Genomic DNA, 21,732 nt, shown 5'->3' with positions numbered 1-21,732 from the left:
TGACTTCTTCAGTGATTCAGATGCCTTAAATTTTTTTTTGTTGTCTGATTGCCAAGGCTAGGACTTCTAGTACTATGTGGAATAATAGTGGTGATAGTGGACATCCTTGCCATGTTCCTGACCTTAGGGGGAAAGCTCTCAGTTTTTCCCCATTGAGAATGATATTTGCTGTGGGTTTTTCATAGATGGCTTTGATGATATTGAGGAATGTACCCTCTATCCCTGCACTGTGAAGAGTTTTGATCAAGAAAGAATGCTGTACTTTGTCAAATGCTTTTTTAGCATCTATTGAGAGTATTGTATGGTTCTTGTTCTTTCTTTTATTAATGTATTGTATCACATTGATTGATTTGCAGATGTTGCATCCACCTTGTAGCCCAGGAATAAATCCCACTTGGTTGTGGTGAATAATCCTTCTAATGTACTGTTGGATCCTATTGGCTAGTATTTTGGTGAGAATTTTTGCAACCATGTTCATCAAGGATATTGGTCTGTAATTCTCCTTTTTGATGGGGTCTTTGTTTTCGGATCAAGGTAATGCTGGCTTCATAAAATGAGTTTGGAAGTTTTCCTTCCATTTCTATTTTTTGGAATTGTTTTAGGAGAATAGGTATTAATTCTTCTTTAAATGTTTGGTAGAATTCCCCTGGGAAGCCATCTGGCCCTGGGCTCTTGTTTGTTGGGAGATTTTTGATGACTGCTTCAATCTCCTTACTGGTTATGGATCTGTTCAGGTTTTCTATTTCTTTCTGGTTCAGTTTTGGTAGTTTATATGTGTCTAGGAATGCATCCATTTCTTCCAGATTGTCAAATTTGCTGGAGTATAGTTGCTCATAATATGTTCTTATAATTATTTATGTTTCTTTGGTGTTGGTTATGATCTCTCCTCTTTCATTCATGATTTAATTAATTTGGGTCCTTTCTTTTTTCTTTTTGATAAGTCTGGTCAGGGATTTATCATTCTTATTAATTCTTTCAAGGAACCAGCTCCTAGTTTTGTTGATCTGTTCTACTCTTCTTTTGGTTTCTGTTTCATTGATTTCTGCTCTGATCTTTATTATTTTTCTCTTGCTGGGTTTAGGCTTTCTTTGCTGTTCTTTCTCTACCTCCTTTGGGTGTAGGGTTAGGTTGTGTACTTGAGACCTTTCTTGTTTCTTGAGAAAGGCTTGTATGGTTATATACTTTCCTCTCAGGACTGTCTTTGCTGTGTCCCACAGATTTTGAACAGTTGGTTTACATTTTCATTTGTTTCCAGGAATTTTTTCAATTCTTCTTTAATTTCTTGGTTGACCCATTCTTTCTTTATTAGGATGCTCCTTAGCCTCCATGTTTTTAAGTTCTTTCCAACTTTCCTCCTGAGGTTGATTTATAGTTTCAAAACATTGTGGTCTGAAAATATACAGGGAATGATCCCAATCTTTTGATACAGTCCGAGACCTGATGTGACCCAGGATGTGATCTATTCTGGAGAATGTTCCATGTGCACTAGAGAAGAATGTGTATTCTGTTGCTTTGGCATGGAATGTTCTGAATATATCTGTGATGTCCATCTGGTCCAGTGTGTCATTTAAGGCCTTTATTTCCTGTTGATCTTTTGCTTGGATGATCTGTCCATTTCAGTGAGGGGAGTGTTAAAGTTCCCTACTATTATTGTATTATTGTTGGCTGCACCCATGTTAGGGGCATAGATATTTAAAATAGAACTTCTTGTTGGACAGACCCTTTAAGTATGATATAATATCCTTCCTCATCTCTTATTATAGTCTTTGGCTTCAAATCTAATTGATCTAATATAAGGATTGCCACCCCAGCTTTCTTTTGATGTCCATTAGCATGATAAATTGTTTTCTACCTCCTCACTTTAACTCTGGAGGTGTCTTTGGGTCTAAAATTTATTTACACACTTGATTTTGGGTATATTTTGGTCTGTTAGAAGAAACTGTCTCCCAAAATTTTAAAGAAAGAAAAACTCATGTATATACAAAAATAAGAGTAAACACAGTGGAAGGATAGAATATGACTGTAAAGATGAAAATTAAAAGATTCTAAAAAGGAATTAATAAGTCGGTTGTAAAAAAGAAAGAGGAAGGAATGTGATCAGGCTGGAGACTAGAACAAAGCTGGTGCTAGATTTAGAGTATATTTTGATCTGTTAGAAGAAACTGTACCCCAAAATTTTAAAGAAAAAAAAAACTTATGTGTATACAAAAAATAAGGTTAAATACAATGAAGGGATAGAATATGAATATAACAATGTAACTTTTAAAAGACTTTTAAAAAGTTATTGATGAGATAAAATAGTTTAAAAACATTAAAATAGGAAAGAAGAGAAATTTAAAAAATAAAATAAGAAAAAAATAAAATTTAAACAACTTAACTTTGAAAGACTAAAGAGTCCTGGGAAAAACATCATGAATTCTATGTGCTATATTCCTGTAGTTCTGAAGTTTTGCAGTTCTCATTGGTGAACTTGGTCTTGGCTGAATGTTCTTGTTGATCTTCTGGGGGAAGGGCCCATGGCAGTGATTCACAGATGTCTTTGCCTGAGGTGGAATTGCACTGCCCTTGCCAGGGGCCAGGCTAAGTAATCTGCTCCGGTTTGCTCTCGGGAGCTTTTGTTCCCTGAATGCTTTCCCTACAGGTGTGGAGGATGGGAATGAAAACTGCGGCTTCCCAATCTCTGGCCCTGGAGGAGATGAGAAATCAGGTCCCCACTCCTCAGTGTGTCATCAGAGAAAAGCAGTCAATCCCTCCCATTTCCCTGGTCTCCAGCCATACTCTGTGCTCACCTGGCTTGTGACCGAGCATTTCTATCTCTGGTACACGAACCCATTTGCAGTCTCCAAACCCAACAGATTCCTGCAATGTGCTCCTACACCACCATTCCTCCTGGAAGAGGAAGGAGGGGGTCTCCCCATATCTGCCATTTATGGGGACACTGCTTAAAGAGCAGTGGCCCTGCTGTGCCTCAGATCATGGCTTAAGGTAACCCTGAGCTGAGAGCCCCTCCTCAGCTCCCTCTTTGCAGCTGGCTTCCCCGCTCCAGTACCTGGGAGCTCTGCCACACTCAGGCACCCCTGGTCTTTCTGTGACCCTGTGGGTCCTGAGACCACACTGTCCCCATGAGGGCTTCACCCCCCACCCCCACATAGCCTCTGGAGTGATGTCCCTCAGTGGAGAAGACTTCTAAAAGTTCCAGTTTTGTGCTCGGCTGCTCAACTACTTGCCAGGAGCCAGTCCCTCCTGCCATGGTCTATTTTCCTGTATGTCACCTGGGATACACTTCTCCACACGTCCTACCTCCCAGAAAGTGGTCACTTTTCTTTTCTTAGAATTGCTGCTCTTCTTCTCTTCAAACTCCTGTTGAGTTTGTTCAGAATGGTTTGATAACTATCTAGCTGAACTCCTGGGACCCTATGATATTTAGGTCTCCTACTCCTCCGCCATCTTGCTCCTTTCCCAGTCTTGTACTATGTTTAACAGACTCTCTTTTTCATGAAGTAAACAAAAACTGGTGTTTAAGTCCATTTTCACATAATCAGAATCAATAGTTCTGTAATCTGAATCCATAGTTTTTAACCCTATATTGACTGTGAAACAAAGATGGTGTAAACATGCTACAGATAAAGTTTTAGAGATATGATTATAAAATAATGAGACCAATTCTATAAAACATTCATGGAAAATAACTTATTATTTTATTTTATGTAGTAAAAATTTGAAGTTTTATGTTTGCATTTTACTTCAAATATGCAGATTTACATTAATTTGCTTCTCTCCTCCTTTCTTTCAGGAAAATATACATGCAAGAGTAAGTATTTTTGTTTTAATAATAGAAATCAAATGTAACGATAATGAGAGGGTGGGGGATGGGTAACTAGGTGAAGGGCATTAAGGAAGTCACTTGAATTAATGAACATTGGGTGTTAAATGAAACTGACGAATCACTGAGCTCTACCTCTGAAATTAGTAATACACCATATATTAGTTAAATTGAACTTAAATAAAAAAATTTTTTAAAAAGGTCATGGGGGAAAAACCTGTTCAGTATTTTCAAAATTGAGAATTTTTTGTTTTTTACAATTATGTTTATTGCTTTTAGTACATTATTTCCAATTTATCTGAGGTGACTGTACATATTAAATTATCTCATGTATTTTACAAAATGTTTTACAAGACTCCTGGGTTACAAGTTATTTAAATCACAAGTTTGCTGATGCCAGGAATGCTTTAGGAACTGCTCAACATACATATGCTTCGCAATCGTAATGTGTCCAAAAACACACCTTCTTAAGAATGACATTAGACAAAAAAAAAAAAAAAAAAATCTCAGATTTATACCACAATGTTTTTGAAATTTCTGTAGATTAATGTACAAAAGAAAAGATTCTTCATGCATTATGACAAATATTGAGTTTTTTCTAATTTGGACTCATGATTTAAAGAGAAAAAATCAAACATTCATATATAATATGTTTAAAATATATAAAATATTAAAACAAAATAACTTGTTGCTAAGACAATATAGAAATTAAAAAAATAGCACACATAGACATACACTTTGGAAGACATCCATTTTTATAGAAGGGAAAGCATGTCTAGTCTAATACTGAAAAGATGGTATTGGCTTAAATATAAACTCAAATTTACCAGACTTGAAAAAATGCACGTATTTGGTTTAGCAAGGTCAGCAGTAATCTAAACAATAATCAACCTGAGTTCCCAGCCTGTGTGTTTGCTTGTTTACATGTCTTTATGTGTGTGCGTGCTTCTGTATTCTAAACTCCCAAAACTGTACACGAGGAAATAAAAAACCCACAAAATAAAAAGTATATTAACTTAAGCTGTAAATACCTGTCATTCATGCTTTGTTGCATAGCAACCATGAGGAAGGACAGAATTCCAGAAGTGAGGTGCAGAACCAGGCATCCATCAGACAGGGGCTAGAGAAGTTAGTTTTTGACATACCAGCGAGGCACAGGCACCAAACAGGCACCCAGTTCTTTCACTTTATAGTCTTTTCTCTCAAAAGAAAAAAAAAATAAGTATGTGTGTGTATATATATATATAATCTCCTATAGTGCGAACAGATGTAAATTGTTTTGTTTAATGAGTTCCCGATTCTGAGACCACGGAATCTGAAAACCTGCATAATGGAAGAGGGCCTTTGTCCTTTCACACGCTGGGGTCTTCCTGGTTTCTCTTCTGTGATAGCTGGTAGGGTTGGATGGGGTGGGGAGACGGCTATCTCATTAAAAAGCCTGTGCCCATGGCATTGTGCCGAGGACGGGAGATTCACACAGAAGAACTATGTGAATTACCAAAGAACTTCTTATGCTACAAATTCTCCTCGGGCTTCTTTTCCTAAAGCTTAAGTCTTTATAACCAAAAGACCAGAGAGAGAGAGAGATTCAGAGCAGAGTGAGAGATTCTTTTAATACAGTTAGCATACACAGCTCCTACAACAAACAGTACATTGTATCGCGATACTTGCTTAAAAAATGGCACTAGCTTTAGGACAATCCCGCTGCGTGGAAGTTAGCAGGCTTTGGATGCCCCCTCTAGTCTATTCTACACATCAAGAACTGGAAAAGAGGTCGAACGATCACAGCGTGGGGCTGGATGCACATCAAAGCCATACTCGCCGTGCGTTATTTTCCTTCCAGCTTCTCTCCCTCTGGTCACGAGGCGCACATGCTGCTACATGAAAGGATAAAACGCAGTGTCAAGTGATTTGTAATTGTTTGGCTCCTTAGCAGCTAAGGCCAGGAATAGTGCAGCCGGAAGTGCATTTAGGAAATGTGGCGTTTTAAATGCCTTGAAAAAAAATTCCTTACTTATGGGAACGGAAAATTGGGTGTGGGTTCCTTTTTATTATTATTATTATTTTATTTTTACAATCTACATTTTTAAAAAAATACAGAAAAAGACAAAGATGTTTCTAACTTCTAAAATGTTTATTTTGAATTATAATCTTATGTAAACATCAAAGACAGTACTAAAGGGACAAGAATCATAGAATCCTGCACCAAAAAGTCCCCCGAAAAGCATCTGATACAAGTCCCATGTTCTAAAGCAAGAAAAACTCAACTATTCTAAATTTAACTCTCTCCAGAGATGCTGTGTTTCATCTTTATGCTTTTACACTTCTTTATATGTATTCTCTATCTTGACCAGATACTCCTACCTTTGGAGTCAGGAATTTTATTGATCCCAAAATGTTATTTCTGCCTTCTTAAGCTTTATAATTTTTAAATTATTAAAGAAACACTGTGAAATATAGAAAACCAAAATGAAGACCGTGAAGACAATCGGTAGTCACATTCCAGAGTTAACTATTGTAACATTTCATGAATCCCTCACTTCACTGCAATTTTTTTCTACACACACACACACACACACACACACACACATGCATGTGCACACGTGTGCATATTGGCTAACACAGGACTGCTATATATTTCCTGTATGTCAAGTCACTACCTCATTCATCAGTATATCATGGACACATTTCTATGTCAGTAAACGAATCCACATTGCTTTATGACTGCATAATATTTTATCTGATGTATATACCATAATTTGGTTTACCAAACCCTTATAGATATTTGAATGATGTCTTTCTGTCCTATAAAGATTGATGTTATGTGTTTATTCTTATAAATGATCTTTGTACAATAATTTGACTTTCTTAGAATGAGTTTCTAAACGTGGAATTGCTAGATCAAAGGCCTTTTGATACTTACTGCCAGAAAATTTAAACAAAGTTAAACTAATTTAGTCCCACTACCTGTATATGATTTGTCCATTTATCTCCTATTTGCCAGCCCTAGAAACAATTAATATGTGTATCTTTACTACCTGTGGCAATGCAGAAGGCTTAAAATATTATTGTATTGTGTTAATTTTCATTAATAATAATCTTGAGCATTTTTCATGTATGGTTAACCATTTGTATTTCCCTCTAATGGATTGCCTTTTTTATTGATTAATTGAGATGTTCATCTTTTTCTAATTGATTGATAGTGTCTCTCTAATTAGCAAGTATATTAACACTTTTTCTGTCTTATATGCTTCCAGCTTGTCATTTGACTTTTAACATAGTTTATGGCTGCTTTTGTTTTTATCTGTACAGTATCAGAGAGCTAAAATTTTTTAAAGATTTTATTTTTTATTTATTTGAGAAAGACAGAGGACACATGCCTGAGCCAGGGGGAGGAGAAGAGGGAGAAGCAGGCTTCCCACTGAGCAAGGAGCCCAATGTGGGCTTCGATCCCTGCACACCCAGATCGTGACCTGAGCAGGAGGCAGACGCTTAACTGACTGAGCCACCCAGGCACCCCTTACAGAGCTTGAATTTCAAAATACATTTATCACTTTTTCCTACTATGGCTTTTAGATTTTGTGTCCTGCTTAAAAATTCCAGGTTTTTTTTAAAGTGTAATTTCTGTTTCCTTCAACTTGTATAGTTTCATTTTTAACAATTAGATCTTTGATCTATACAGAAATTATTTTGATGTAAAGAATTTATTTTTGTTATTTTCTTCTCTATGACTAGATAATATCACAACACCTGATATTGAACAATTCATTTTTTTACAGAGTAGGAATGTGATATTTACTTAATTTTCATACATACTTGTATTTATTTCTTGATTTTCTATTTTGTGCTACTCTTCTTTCCATATATATACCCACACAAAACTGCTTTCATTTCTGCAGCTTTATTTTTTAGTATAAGATATACCTACAGTTGACCCTAAAAACAGCATGGGGTTGGGGTGCTGACCCCCATGCAATTGAAAAGGCATGTATAACTTTTGACTCCCCCAAAACTTTACTAATATCCTGCTGTTGACCAGAAGCCTTACTGAGGACATAATTAATAAATTAACACACATATTGTATGTTATATGTATTACAAACTGTGTTCTTACAATAAAGTTAGAGAAAAGAAAGTGTTATTAAGAAAATCATAAGTGGGGGGAGCTTGGGTGGCTAAGAGGCTGACTCTTGATTCTGGCTCAGGTCATGGTTTCAGGGTCTTGGGATCTAGCCCCTTGTGAAACTCTAAGCTCAGCGTGGAGTCTGCTTGAGGATTCTTTCTCCCTCTGTCCTCCCCCCCCAGAGCACATGTTCGCTCGATCTCTCTCTCTCTCTAAAATAAATAAATAAATCTTTAAAAACAAACAAACAAAAAAACAAACAAAATCATAAGGAAGAGGAAATATACTCAGTACTGTGCCATATTTATTGAAAAAACATCCATGTGTGAGTAGCCATGCAGTTCAAATCCATGTTCAAGGTTCAACTGTAATCTCAGCTCAATATTCTTCCTGTTCAGAATTTTCTTGAATATTTTTGCATGTTTCCTTCTTTAAAATCTTTGTGTTTTTGTAAAATTATATGTGCCATGGTTTAAAAAGCCAAATCGTGGGGCACCTGTGCGATTCAGTTGGCTCAGTGTCGTGGGATCCAGGCTTGCTTTGAGCTCCCTGCTCGGTGGAGACTCTGCTTCTCCCTCTCGCTCTGCTGCTCCCTGCCCCACTTGTTCTCTCTCTCTCAAAGAACAAAATCTTTAGAAAAAAATAGTTGTACAGGATTAAGAAAAATAGCAGTCCCCTCTTCTCTTACCTGCTTCTAAAGGACATAAGCATTTTCACACCTTTTAGTTAATATTTTGGTACTTATCTTCATGACCCTAAAAACATGTTTGGCTTTCCCTTTTTAGGTATTATATTTTGACTTCCCCTATGGAACACAAGAATTTATCTCTCTCCCTATGCCATCTCCACTACACACACACACACACACACACACACTCATGCTCTCCATCTCTTCAGTTTACCCACGTGGTGACATTTGGATTGGAGCAATAGTCAGTGTTTGATTTCTTATATTTAGTATATCTGAGTAAATTTCTTTTCAGAACTAAACCTTGGAATAAACTGATTAATTGCTTTTATGGGAGTGAACTATTTTATCTATTTATTTACTGTTTGTTTAATTTATTTTCATTTTCCCAGTTTTCTTTGTTCTCCTCATTAATGCCACACTCAGAACCAGTCATCTCCTGAGACAGCTAGATGCATTATGGATGCTTTCAATTTCTTCTCCCTAAAAATGTCTTTCCCAGACATTTTTCCCAGACATTTTTCCCAGACATTCTGACCTGTTGAGTTTGGACTGGATAACTGGGCACAGCTGTTTTTAAGGAGATTTTGTCGTCCTGGAGTATCTCTTTACCTCTTTCCTGTTTTTAGTACTTCAGTACTTTCCTGTATTCACTGGGAATGGACAGGAAGTAAAGTTTTAAGAAATTTTATATCCAAAAATTCTTTAGTTTACCTTCAGGGTGATTTATAGTTTGATCACGTATAGAATTCTAAATTAAAAATCTCTCAGCTTCAGAATTTAAAGGCAATTTTTCCTTATGTTCTAGCTTTCAGTGTTGCTATAAGAAAGCTGAAGCTTGTTCTCATTCTTCACCATGTGTTTGTGCCCATTTGTTCACGTGTTTCTCTAAAAGATTATAGGGTCTTCTCTTTGTCTCCTGTAGTCGGACGTTCCCTGAATTCCCAGGTGTGAATCCAATTCGTCCATTGTGCTAAGTACTCAGTGAGTTTTTTCAACATGCTAACTCATGTCCTGCTCCTGAGTTATTTTTCTGATGATTTCCTCCCCATATGTGGTCTGTTCCCACTTTCTGGGACTCCACTTATTTCAATATTGGATCTTTCAGACCAATCTAATTTTTTCACATTTTCCTTCCATCTTATATCCCTTTGTATTTTTGGTCTTCTTTCTGGAAAGTTCTTGAACATTTTCTCCAACACTTGTGAGATTTTATTTTTCCTATTATTCTTTTTTTTTAAGATTTTATTTATTTATTTGACAGAGATCACAAGTAGGCAGAGAGGCAGGCAGAGAGAGAGAGGGGAAAGCAGGTTCCCCACTGAGCAGAGAACCCACTGTGGGGCTCGATCCCAGGACCCTGGGATCATGACCTGAGCCGAAAGCAGAGGCTTTGACCCACTGAGCCACCCAGGCGCCCCATATTTCTACTATTATTCTTTCAATTTCCAAGAGCTCTTTCTTAGTTCTCCAAATGATCTCCTTATATGTAGAGCATCCTAGAAATTAGGCCATTTCTTAAACAGGTTTCCAACCAGTTCTTCTTATTCTAATCCCCACTCCCTCTCTCTCTACTTCCACAGGTTCTTAGGGTCTAATTAATGAATCTTTAGGGAATGATTAAATTATTGCCTCTCCATATTACTGGTTCTCTCTGGTTCGAATCTCTCCAGTAATAAATCAATTACCATTCATTCATGTTCTTTACATCTCCTAAAATTTGTTAATGGCTCTGTATTTATTTTCACAATTTTTTATTTGTGCCAAATCCTATTTGTTTATTTGTGTGTATAAGAATATACTGTTTTTTCTAAAATTGACTCAAGGTGTTTTTAAAGGAGAGTGAATTGAAAATAAACTCAATAACAGTATACATGGTTTGTGGCTACTCTAAAATTAATATTAAATTTAGGATACTTATTGTCATAAAACAGAGGAAATTCAAAGTAATCTGATCAATACTTAAATGATTATTTTTCCTTCCTCTGTTTTCTCCCTCTAATTAAGATATATTGGTGGACCTCAATGTTGTATATCTGATTCTTTGTCCTCCACCACAGTTTTTACATTGTTTAAATGTCATTTTTATTTTCATTGTGAGACTGTTCTCTTGTATTGGATGGGAAGCTCTCTATAGCAAAACTGGCTGCTGTTAAAACAAAGCCAGCTGTGTTTACTTGACTTTGTAAAGTCCTAGTAATTCACAATGAGATTAGTGCAGCTACTTATGGTACTAAATACTTGTCAAAGTATTCGTGATAAGACAGAGGAAGATGAAACAGAATTACAAATTAATGACTACCTTAGTTTTTAGCCTGGTGTATATGGGAAATTGTTACTTTCTTTTGGGGATATATATGATAATGGGTCCTTGGCTAAGCTGGGTTATAACACCCATAGGACTCATTTGCCTCTCGAAGTTATCAGAACTTAATCTTACTGGAAGGGATTAGATGGGGTGAATGCCTGGAGTGTCATTATCTTAAAAGACATCCTCTATCTTTTCTACCATATTGCTTGTCTGTGTGATGCAGATATCAGAATATCACTTGGGCTGTCCAAAGTACATGTCTGAAGACAAAAGTGTCTGGGAGATTTCTCATTTTTGAGAAAGCCTTTTGAAATATTTGCATTTCTGACACTTTTAGTTTCATTTATAATTGTTATTATTATCATTTGAAAGAGAAAAGGGAGAGACTAGAAGTTTGATGTAAAAGAGTAATGGGGGGCGCCTGGGTGGCTCAGTGGGTTAAGCCTCTGCCTTCAGCTCAGGTCATGATCGCAGGGTCCTGGGATCGGACCCCGCATTGGGCTCTCTGATCAGCGGGGAGCCTGCTTCCCTCTCTCTCTCTGCCTGCCTCTCTGCCTACTTGTGATTTCTGTCTGTCAGATAAATAAATAAAATCTAAAAAAAAAAAAAAAAAAAACAGACTTATAAAAAAAAGAGTAATGGAAAAAGAATTAATGATAAGATGTGGACACAACTAAAGGGTTGAGGCTGGTTTTTTGAAAGATCTTGATAAGGAAGAAAAGAGGCAGTTCAGAGACACAAGCATGTCCTTTAATACATCTGGGGATACTTTTTGTAATTAAAAATTTGAAATATGCATATAACAATAGACCATGCTAATAAACTATCATTAAAATTGAGTTTTCTTTGAGCTGTTTGATTATATTTATAATTGATGGCATTTTCAGTAATTTTTAGATTAAATAAACTAATATTTGATGATAGTCAAAGGAAGCATGTAGAAGAAATTCTGATTATATTCATACAGATAATATGATTTCTTCTGGTCAAGTTAATACCTTCTATATTCCAGACTTGTTTTTATTTAGGGGAATTATTTCTACTTAACTGTCTAAACTGTTGTATTGCTGAAGACTCTCTGCTTGAGATATGTAAGAAAATGCTATATTTCATATTCAAGTGTTCTGCTTTTGATACACCATCAGTTAGAAAATATATTGTGTTACTTTTTTTAGCATTCATAATAGATTTACATTTTTTCCCATCCGCTTCACTCAGTACTCCTGGAAACCAAAACATCTCTCTCTCCCTATCTTCTTCATTCCCTCCTTGCCATCCTGTCTCCTTATATCCCTTCCTCCCTTCCTTAAGAGATTTGTGTAAATGGGTAGAAAGTACAAGATAAATCATATTAAAACAGCTCTTTATTCCCTTGCAGATCTTTAATATTTACTTTGATTTTCCTTAAAAAAATGTTGACTTTTGTTTGTTTCAATCTTTTTTTATTATAGTGTCATTATTTTCTCAGCATGTGATAAAACTCCTCTATTATTCAGGATCATTGTGCAATGTTTTTGGAAAAAAATTCAATGTAAAATAAAAGCGCATTACAGAAAATCCAAAATCTATCATTTCAATCTCCAAATATTCATTGAGAAAATACTATATGTCATGCCAGACACATAGTGATGACAAATTGAGCATAAACTGGTAAATAGGGAAACAAAATGATTCCAGAGAGTTGAAAGTGCTACCATAAAAATAAAAATGGGGAGATATAATAGAGGGTGGTTGGCTTGTGTGCGTGTGTGTGTGTGTACATGTATGTGTGCACATACACATGATCATCAAAGTTTGTTAGTTTCTCATTTATCATATGAAGAGTTCAATTAGATGGTCTCTGAGGTGTTTTCAGACCTTTTCTGATGATAAACTTTTATCTTTGATCTTGTCCAAAGATTTTTAGATCCATTTCACCATTCCAATGTTGTGGTAAGTTGTCCCTCTATATTAATATTTAGAAATAATAATTGAAGAATAAAAAAATTCACCTACTATGATTTGAAAACCATCTACATTCTTATCTACTAAAACAGAAACAAAAACAAAAACAAAACCCCAAAACCAAAGCCAAAGCCAAACAAACAAAAGACCTAAAGGAAAACAACTGAGTGTATCTGTCCACCAGAAGGGATTCAAAGCACAATTTCTACCCATGTTCATTTATTGTGTCTCTTTATTTGTCTCTTTGCATAAAAAGGCTTTTAGAAACCACTGACTTCTCATTAAAAAATGATTGAACAGTGGGTTGGACAATGACTTCTAGGTTTTTCACTTCCTGTGAACTGCTTGGCTAGTTGGGATAGTTCTATTCTCATCTCAGAAGCTCCTAAAGGAAGAGTCAGGCATAAGTGCTCACTTTTATGTGCCATTTGAAGATCTATTGGCTAAGAAGAATTCCACATGGAAAATCGTGGAAAGTCGTGTGATAGCAATGATTAGTGATAGTGGTGGTATTAATAATTAATTTACAGAATTTACATTGTTGCAGTTATTATAAATCTCTTTTGGAGACTGTGGTAGAACCTCTGAAACATCATGAATTCAACTATTCAATTTGGTAGAAGAAAGGAAACAATGCTTTCTTTTTTTTTTTTTTTTTAAGATTTTATTTAGTTGAGAGAGAGAGAGAGATCACAAGTAGGCAGAGAGGCAGGCAGAGAGAGAGAGGGGAGGAAGCAGGCTCCCCGTGGAGCAGAGAACCTGAACCTCATGACCTGAGCCGAAGGCAGAGGCTTTAACCCACTGAGCCACCCAGGCGCCCCAACAATGCTTTCTTTTGACTATATTTGGCAAGTCATCTTTGTAAATAATGAATTTCTTTTCTTCACTAATAATCACAAAAATACCATCAGGACAATGCATTTTTCTTGGTTGTCATGGAAAAATGCATTCTGAAATTATTTCCCACTATTATTATCAATCTTGTTATTTAAAAAGTATAAACGGAACATGGATGGAAATCCTGCTTTGAGTCCTTCTTGGCAGGCAGATAACGCTCATGTGCTTTCTTGTAGGTTTCTGCTTAGTAGTAGGGTCTTTTAGCCTGGCTTCTCTCTGTCACCCATTTCTCTTGCTCTATTTTTAGAATTTGTATACAGCCAAATAGAGGAAAAATAAAGGAGAAAAACAGTTTCAGGATAACTCATAAAAATCACAAAAATGATAAAACAAATGTCTGGGAAACTGATATTATTTATCTCTATTGTAGAGGCAAACCAAACTTACTGGACATGGGCTCTTTGATGATCAAACCAATCCAGCGTGTAATGAAATACCCCCTCTTGCTGTGTGAACTCCGAAGCTCCACCCCTCCCTCCCACCCAGACTTCAGGGCTCTGGGAGATGCCTTCACTGCAGTGAAAGACATTAATGTGAACATCAATGAACTTAAAAGACGGAAAGATTTAGGTAAGTAGAAACATGATGAATTGAGTGTTTTCTGTGATTGGAGTGTTCTGCCTATACTTCTGAGAATCAGAATATCTAAGTAGTTATAGCAGTTGCTGTGATCATGATCATTCGATATCTAGACTTAGAGGCTAAGGAGCAGAGTGTAGTTTTGCCTGGCCAGCTGGACTCGAGGTCGTGAGGCACCAAAAAAAAAAAAAAAAAAAAGACAAATTTTTAAAAAATCAAGCCGCCCTTTACTCAACCTCCATTGACCACTCCTTGCCTGGTGACATACTGTGGGCTGATGATATCATAGCATGTAGTCTTCCTGTCACTGGTGATACGTGTGGGAAGAAGGAGACATGGCATGGCCAGAAAGCTGGAGTAGTGAGAAGCTCCAGCCACATCAGTGGTGAAACAGGCCCAGCTAATACATCAAGCTCATCTGGTTCTAACACATAAGAAATAGAGATTTTGTAGCCATAATTGCTCCATTGAAGGGAGCAAGTGTATTTCTTTCTCGAATTATGGAATTATTGTGAGGTATTTGTTAGCTGAGATGTAAAATTCATGTCTGGAGTGGAATGTAGATTTCAAAACAGGAGGCACAATTGCACGGTTTCTATCATCTGCGATGTAGTAACACATTGGGATAGACTGTGTGTGTGGGTCCTCTGTCAGTGTGATTTGTGTCCATAAGTTCTTGGCTTTGTACTTCTAACATTAAATCTTCTAACATTAAAACAATGGTAGGACATTGCAGCTAACTGCTCCAACAATTTCATTTATTTTTGTTGTTTTTGTTTTCTAAATTTTTATTGAAAAAAATAATCTGTATTTGTGTTAATAAATTAAAATTATAAAGAAGGGCCTAGAATAGAAAAGTTGTAGAGGAAGAGACACCATAATAAATTAAAAGATAGTCCACAGGCAAAGGATTACTATCTAGAATATATAATTACTGATACTAAATCAATAATAAAGCCATTCTAATACAAAAAAAGGTTAAGCTTCATTTGTAATGAGAGAAATGCAAATTAAAATCACAATGACATACCATTCCCATCCTATCAGATTGTCAAAAAGGTTTTTAAGAGGGGGCGCCTGGGTGGCTCAGTGGGTTGAGCCTCTGCCTTCGGCTCGGGTCGTGATCTCGGGGTCCTGGGATCGAGCCCCACATGGGGCTCTTTGCTCGGCAGGAAGCCTGCTTCCCCCCTCTCTCTCTGCCTGCCTCTCTGCCTACTTGTGATCTCTCTCTCTCTCTCTGTCAAATAAATAAATAAAATATTTTAAAAAAAGATTTTTAAGGTATAATGTTAAGTGCTGCAGGCAACAATGTAGTGGGAATCACCACTATAGAGAATAACTTGACAATATCTAGTAAAGTTAAAGATGCCCACACCCGAGATTCAGAAAATCAATATCCAGATATTTGAGAAACCCTTTCCCCTATGCTCATAAATAGGTATACTAGTAACTAGTATTGTTCATAAAAGCAAGAGGAAAATAGCTTACATATTTATCCAGATAATGGACAAACCATGTATTGGACACTATGATACCATGAGAACACACAAATTAAAATGCATGCGTCAATTGAATAAATCTGAAAAACACAATATTGAGTTTTCTAAAAAGTAAATGACAAGTGACAGAAGAATATATATGCTGTCATTTTTATAAACATCAAAAATGTTCAAAATAATACTATGTATTATACAAATCCATGTATAAAAATAGATACAGGTACAGTCAACCCCATTCTTTAGGATCATAATTCCCTTTAAGGGATCAAAGATGAAGATCAGAGAAACTTCAGCTGATCATTTTTATGAAGATAAGCAAGGTGAAATGTTAAGATATGACAAGGCTGAAAGAAAATTGTTATATTGTTCTTTTTACTTTTCTGTCTGCTTAAACTCGTTCACAGTGTTTTAAAGTGGAAAGATTTTCCATTCCCATGATTGCAGTTTGCACAGCGGACATATCATAAGTTTTCTTCAGACTTTCTATGTCTTTTTTTTTTTCCTATTTTCTTTCTTCTTTCTCTTCTCCTTCTCTCCATCTTTCTTGAACATATATGGCACTGCAGTGTTCTGGGCCTGTTTTTTAAACTCAATGACATGTCATGAACATTCTTCCAGTTAATATTGGCCTCTTTTTTAATGGTTCCCTGCTATTCTATTTCTGAGTGTGTTCTACTTCAGTTAACTCTTCCTCTATGGATAAACTTTCTAATTGTTCCCAGTATTGTGCTATTGAAAAAAAAATACTGTAGCAAACAAAACTTTGTGTGCTTAATTATGGAAAGCATATTCTTTGCACAGACTTCTTGGTCACAGAAGATACATTTAGAAGATTCTGACCAATTGTTCTCCACAAAAACTGTGATGGTTGAATCCTCACTGACAGTGTGTAAGAGTGCCCATCTCCCAGCACCCTTACCAAAACTGAACGTTAGAAATATTTAACATTTTGAATAATATGAGAGGCGAAAACAATCTTGAAGATAAAAAAGTAAAGCTCTGAGAGGTGACTCAACTTACCCCAAATGTCTCAGCTAGTGGAGTCCCTCTAGAGTCTGAGGTCTCCTTATGCTGGGTACAGTTTCCTTAGCTAGGTCTTGATGCTTCATTCTAGAGACTGAAGATAACAAATGTATTATCTGAGAAGGGAGAAAGTTTTTCTCCAGTGTTAGAGATTTCTTTAATGTGGAAGGTAAATGGACCTTGAGCTTTGAGGCGCTCAAGCCCCTAGACATCTGAGTTTCTGGTCAGTGGGTTGGGCAGCTGGACTTATGCCTGGGCAGTGGGACCAGAGCATATTGTATCTGCATCAGAGGGTCAAAAATCACATAGATTTCTGTCTTAAATATGGATCTTGAATTCTTTGGATGCAACTTTCTATGTTGTATGTGTTCAAATATGTGATTGCATTCTTCCATTGCAGTTCTAAAATACAAGAGGAATGATGAGGATGAATCACTTAAAGATAAATTGTCTAAACTAAACATTCATTCAATTAGCAAGAAATCAAAAAGAGTGACAAATCACCTAAAGATTCTGACCAGAGGAGAGCCACAGGTAATTTTTCTTCTTTAGCCATTTACGTCCTCCTGGGGCATATGAGTGCTGGTATTTTTATGAGGGTCCTGTTGGTTGTTATCAGAGCTGTTTCTAGAACAATGAGAATCAAGGTCATTGTCTGATGTTGATCCTTTCTCCCTTTTTGGGGGGAAATCCAATGCGGGTGGTTTTGACACCTTTTAGCTGTGGTGCTTCCACTGAGGAAGCAAAGGAGAGAAAAGGACATGAGGACAGGGGTCAACATGGGACACCCCAGAAGTCCTGACTTTCACAATCAACCAGCACATAATCTCATCCAAGGCAATGTCCTCCTTTCCTCCCTATTTTACCTCTGTTTTTTTTTTTAAACCTCTCTTTCCTTTCATGTTCCTTTAATGTTCATCTTAACTTTATTTCATCTATAAAAAAGGGGGGGGATTAGGTGCTTACCTTGGTGTGATTTTTTTTCCTACCATTATTCTTTTCCTCTCTCCCACTGCCTATGTACATTATGTTACTGGATAATTGTTCTGCATCACCTGTTTAGCCTGGTTTGAACCCCTTTCATCTCAACCCCCAATAAATAATGGATGGATTAACGAAGGTTCTTAAACTTTAATGTGTGGAACAATTACCTGAGGAGCTTGCCAAAAGATTCCCAGGGCTTCTCCTGGTTCAAGGGTGCAATCTAGCGGTCTGTATTTTTACAAAACTCCAGGTGTTTTGAAGCTAAATGACCTTGAAGTAAGTGACCAAAGGAACACACTTTGAGAATCACAAGATAGAAAGTTCATGGCCTGAAGATGGATTTCAGTGGGCTTCTAATTGAAATCAAGCAGGATAGTTCTTAAGATACCATATAGTATTTTTTTTTCTTCTCATTTTCCTGATTTTATCCCTTACTATGTTAACATCTCTAAGGTTTCAATTTGAACTAGAGGCAACTGTATGGTAGTTCAGCACTGGTTGTCCTATCTATTTCACTCTTTAGCTACCATGGTCTTTTTCCTTTTTTCCATTGAGCCTTTGCAGCTTTCTAACCCTAAGATAGTGGTGGCCTCTTCCTCTTCTGAATGCTTGACAAGGAGTGTTTCCCATTCTTGGCCCTGTGGACATTTGCTGGAGTCAGCACAAGGCAGAAAGTAAGGACAGAATCTTTGAAGTCATCCAGATCTGGATTAGAATGTCACTTCTGCCACTTAATTAACATTTGCCTTTGGGTACATAGCTTAAATCCAAGGGAATCATCGAGGTTATACTAGGACCTTCCACGCGGAGGGCTGGTGAGGATGAAATGAGGTGATGCATATGTTGAAAGTGCCTAACACGGTGGGTAAGCACTCAGTACCTATTGGCTATCATCATCACCTTCATCACCATCACCATCACCATCAGCAGCAGCAGCAGCAGCATTTCATATCGCTGAACAGTGTATTACTGTTTACTAGCTTTTAACATCCAGACTTCTTACTTCTCGCTTAGATATAAACTCCTTTATGCATGGTGTATTAGTCAGGTCTTTTACTTTCTGTATTTTATGCTGTTTTGACATCTTGAAAAAGCGGCTGGCACTGAGAGATGCTCCTCCCAGGGCTAATCCATTCTTAGAGAATCCAAAGAGCTCAGCTGGGATCACTTCTTTCATAGGACAACCAAGCAATCCTGAGTCTGTAGCCCCAAACACTTTCTCATCTATCTCTCACACACCAAAGGGGGTTCCTCTGCCTTAAGTCATCCTAGGGCCAGCTACCAGGCAAGTGGAGACCACCACGAAAGCCCAAAGCCCATGGGAATTACTCAAACTGGCCAATCCTGAACTGTTTATCCTGATCCAGGTATTTCTATAGGGTTGCCAACAAAAAAACACAATAGAGGCTCTGGCTTTGACTTTCCCCCTGCTCCTTTCTGCCACCTGACCAAAACCTGGTGATTGCCCTGTGGCCCTATATGGCATGCAGTGACCTCCTCTTTAGGACTTGTCCACTATAATCAACTTCTTCCAAGCCTTGTTTCTGTTTTCTCCTGTGGCTGTACCTACTTTACTACTCCATATCCAATATGGCCATTCTTGGATTCTGTGGTATGTATCATCCTTTATGTTCTTCTAGGGGCTCACTGGGTCCATTGCATGCAGGAAATAACTCCAGGCCCCTCTCCCAGTGCTAAACCATAATGTGAGAAGTTTGGGACATTAGGGTTGTATGGTCATAGATCAGGGAGAGGAAAATCAAGTCATTTGAGCTAAAAGCAACAGTACTAAAATTGGGTTGGGAATTCAATTGTAGAAGAGACTGTAGCCTTCATAGGTATGTGTAAATGTCATGCACACAATTCTCCCCTACTCTTTAGGTTGTTACTTCTGACTTAAGACAATTCTATTGAGGAACAATAGGCAGGTCTGAATTCTGAGCAGGTTTTGTAGAAGCTGTTACATTCTTTAACATATTTATCATCAGCTTCTGATACTTTCCAATTGTGAACTAAAAGTGAGTTGTAGGTAAAGTGGCCTGAAGGGATATTAATTAGATTTTCCCCTTAATCTTTTGAGAAGATGTCCCGTCAGCAATGAAGCATTTCACTGTTAATCAGAAAATCAGCTGCATAGGCTGATCTGCAGAAGAGATAAATCTCAAATCAGTCAATTTTGCACTTGTCAGCAGCTCAAGTGAAATATTTGGTGGAGTTAGGGTATAAAACTATTACCCAAGAGGAAGATGCTATTCAATTCATCACACATGTATTGAACTCACTATACCAGACACTGTGTTAGAGATCTGGTATACAAAGAAATTCTGAATTCAGACTCCTTGGGTTTGAATCCTGGTTCTACCTATTAACATGGATAAATTTCTTTAATGTCCTGTATTATTTAGGTTAAAGGCCAAGCTCCTTTCACAAGGAGATTCCAAAACAAAGTAGTGTAAGCTGGGAAGTCGTTTATATCTCTTTCTTGTAATAGTCCTAAGATGTGAGTCCAGATGGGCTCTGCTGCACAAAATTCTTTAGGATCCCAGCTGTCTCCAATTTTGTGCTGCGCTGTCCCCCAAACATGCTGTCTCCATCTGCTTGGCTGAAGTTGGGTCACTGCTGTGTCTTCAGTCTTGTCCCAAAGGCAAGGTTGTAAGGCCAAAATTCAGAAGTGAAATATACCCTTTAGCTAACATCTATTTACCCAAACCAGTTACGAGGGCAGAACCAGCTGCAGGGAAAGGGTAGTCTCTAGCAGGACAGCCACATGTCCAACTTAAACTAGAGGTGCGAATCCGGCCAGTAAAAGGATGTCAGGGGAACATCCACTATTTTTGCCACAGCTCCCAAGCTTCTGTTTCTTTATCTCTGAAATGGGATTCATTGTGGCACCTATGCCATAGAGCTTTGTAAGAATCAAAATGAGAAGATGGAAAGCAGGTTTTAGCACAGTGCCTGGAACTTAGTTAGTGTTTAATATATGTTAGCTATTATTATTATTAAGACAAAAAGTGCTTAATCTCTAATGCTTGCCATTTATCAGTGGAGAGAATCACTTAAATAATTAACTGGTGTTGTGAAGAGCACATGGGGGAGCAATTAATTTTCTACAGTGAAAAGAATAGGGATTCAAGGGAGGTTTCACAGAAGGGGTGACAGTTGAGTCCTTAAAAAAGTGAAACAGAATTTTGCAAGGTAGAGAAAGGGACAGCAGTGTATTCCAGCAAAATAAAGCAGCATGAGAAGGGCTTGGCTGTAGGAACGTAGAACTGGAAAATATTTCTCATACTGTGATCCTTGAATGTCTTATTTTAGAATCATCTGGATCCCTGCCAAGATACACAAAATAAAATAGCTGGTGATGGGTCCTTGAAACCCGCATTTAGAATAATCTGCCCCAGCATATTATTCCATACGTCAAACTAGATTAGAGGATAGAGGTCCTGAGGCAGACAGTCTTGAATGTTGTGTGAATTACAAGGGACTATGCTACCTATTTAACCAAAAGCTTTTTAGACAGACAATATTAAGGGGTTTAAAAATAAGATAAAATAGCACCATTCTCTGTGCACTTGGCTCTAAGGTCAACCATCTCCCCCGGACTCCACCAAGGTCCACGATCTTAAATTATCAAACCTATGAACAGAGAACAGCTATGGTTACTACCCAGTACCAAATTGAAGAGTACCCACCATGTACCACAAATCATTTGCATGTTCACACAGATTTTGCCAGCATGAAGCTGGTTCTGTTCTTTTGTCAATATTGTGATAGCCAAGAAATACTTCTTACCATTAATAATAATAACACTTATGGTCTTATCAATAAAATAAGATAAAATATCTAAAAATAACTGAACAC

The 21,732-nt window shown here is 37.2% G+C and overlaps 1 protein-coding gene across 1 annotated transcript in view; it reads left to right on the top strand.

Moving 5' to 3' along the window:
• Positions 1-21,732, top strand: part of LOC111157841 (Rho guanine nucleotide exchange factor 38) — a 139,049-nt gene that overhangs the window by 94,202 nt on the left and 23,115 nt on the right. The window contains exons 5-7 of the mRNA XM_022519524.1: positions 3,794-3,811; positions 14,157-14,356; positions 17,288-17,421. Of these exons, the coding sequence (XP_022375232.1) occupies positions 3,794-3,811; positions 14,157-14,356; positions 17,288-17,421 (352 nt within the window). The remainder of the gene's footprint in view (positions 1-3,793; positions 3,812-14,156; positions 14,357-17,287; positions 17,422-21,732) is intronic.

Source organism: Enhydra lutris, unplaced genomic scaffold (assembly GCF_002288905.1).
Source record: "Enhydra lutris kenyoni isolate GAN:26980312 unplaced genomic scaffold, ASM228890v2 scaffoldscaffold3, whole genome shotgun sequence".
NCBI lineage: Eukaryota > Metazoa > Chordata > Mammalia > Carnivora > Mustelidae > Enhydra > Enhydra lutris.
The sequence above is the reverse complement of the archived record's forward strand: the minus strand, read 5'-3'. Positions and strand labels throughout refer to the sequence as shown.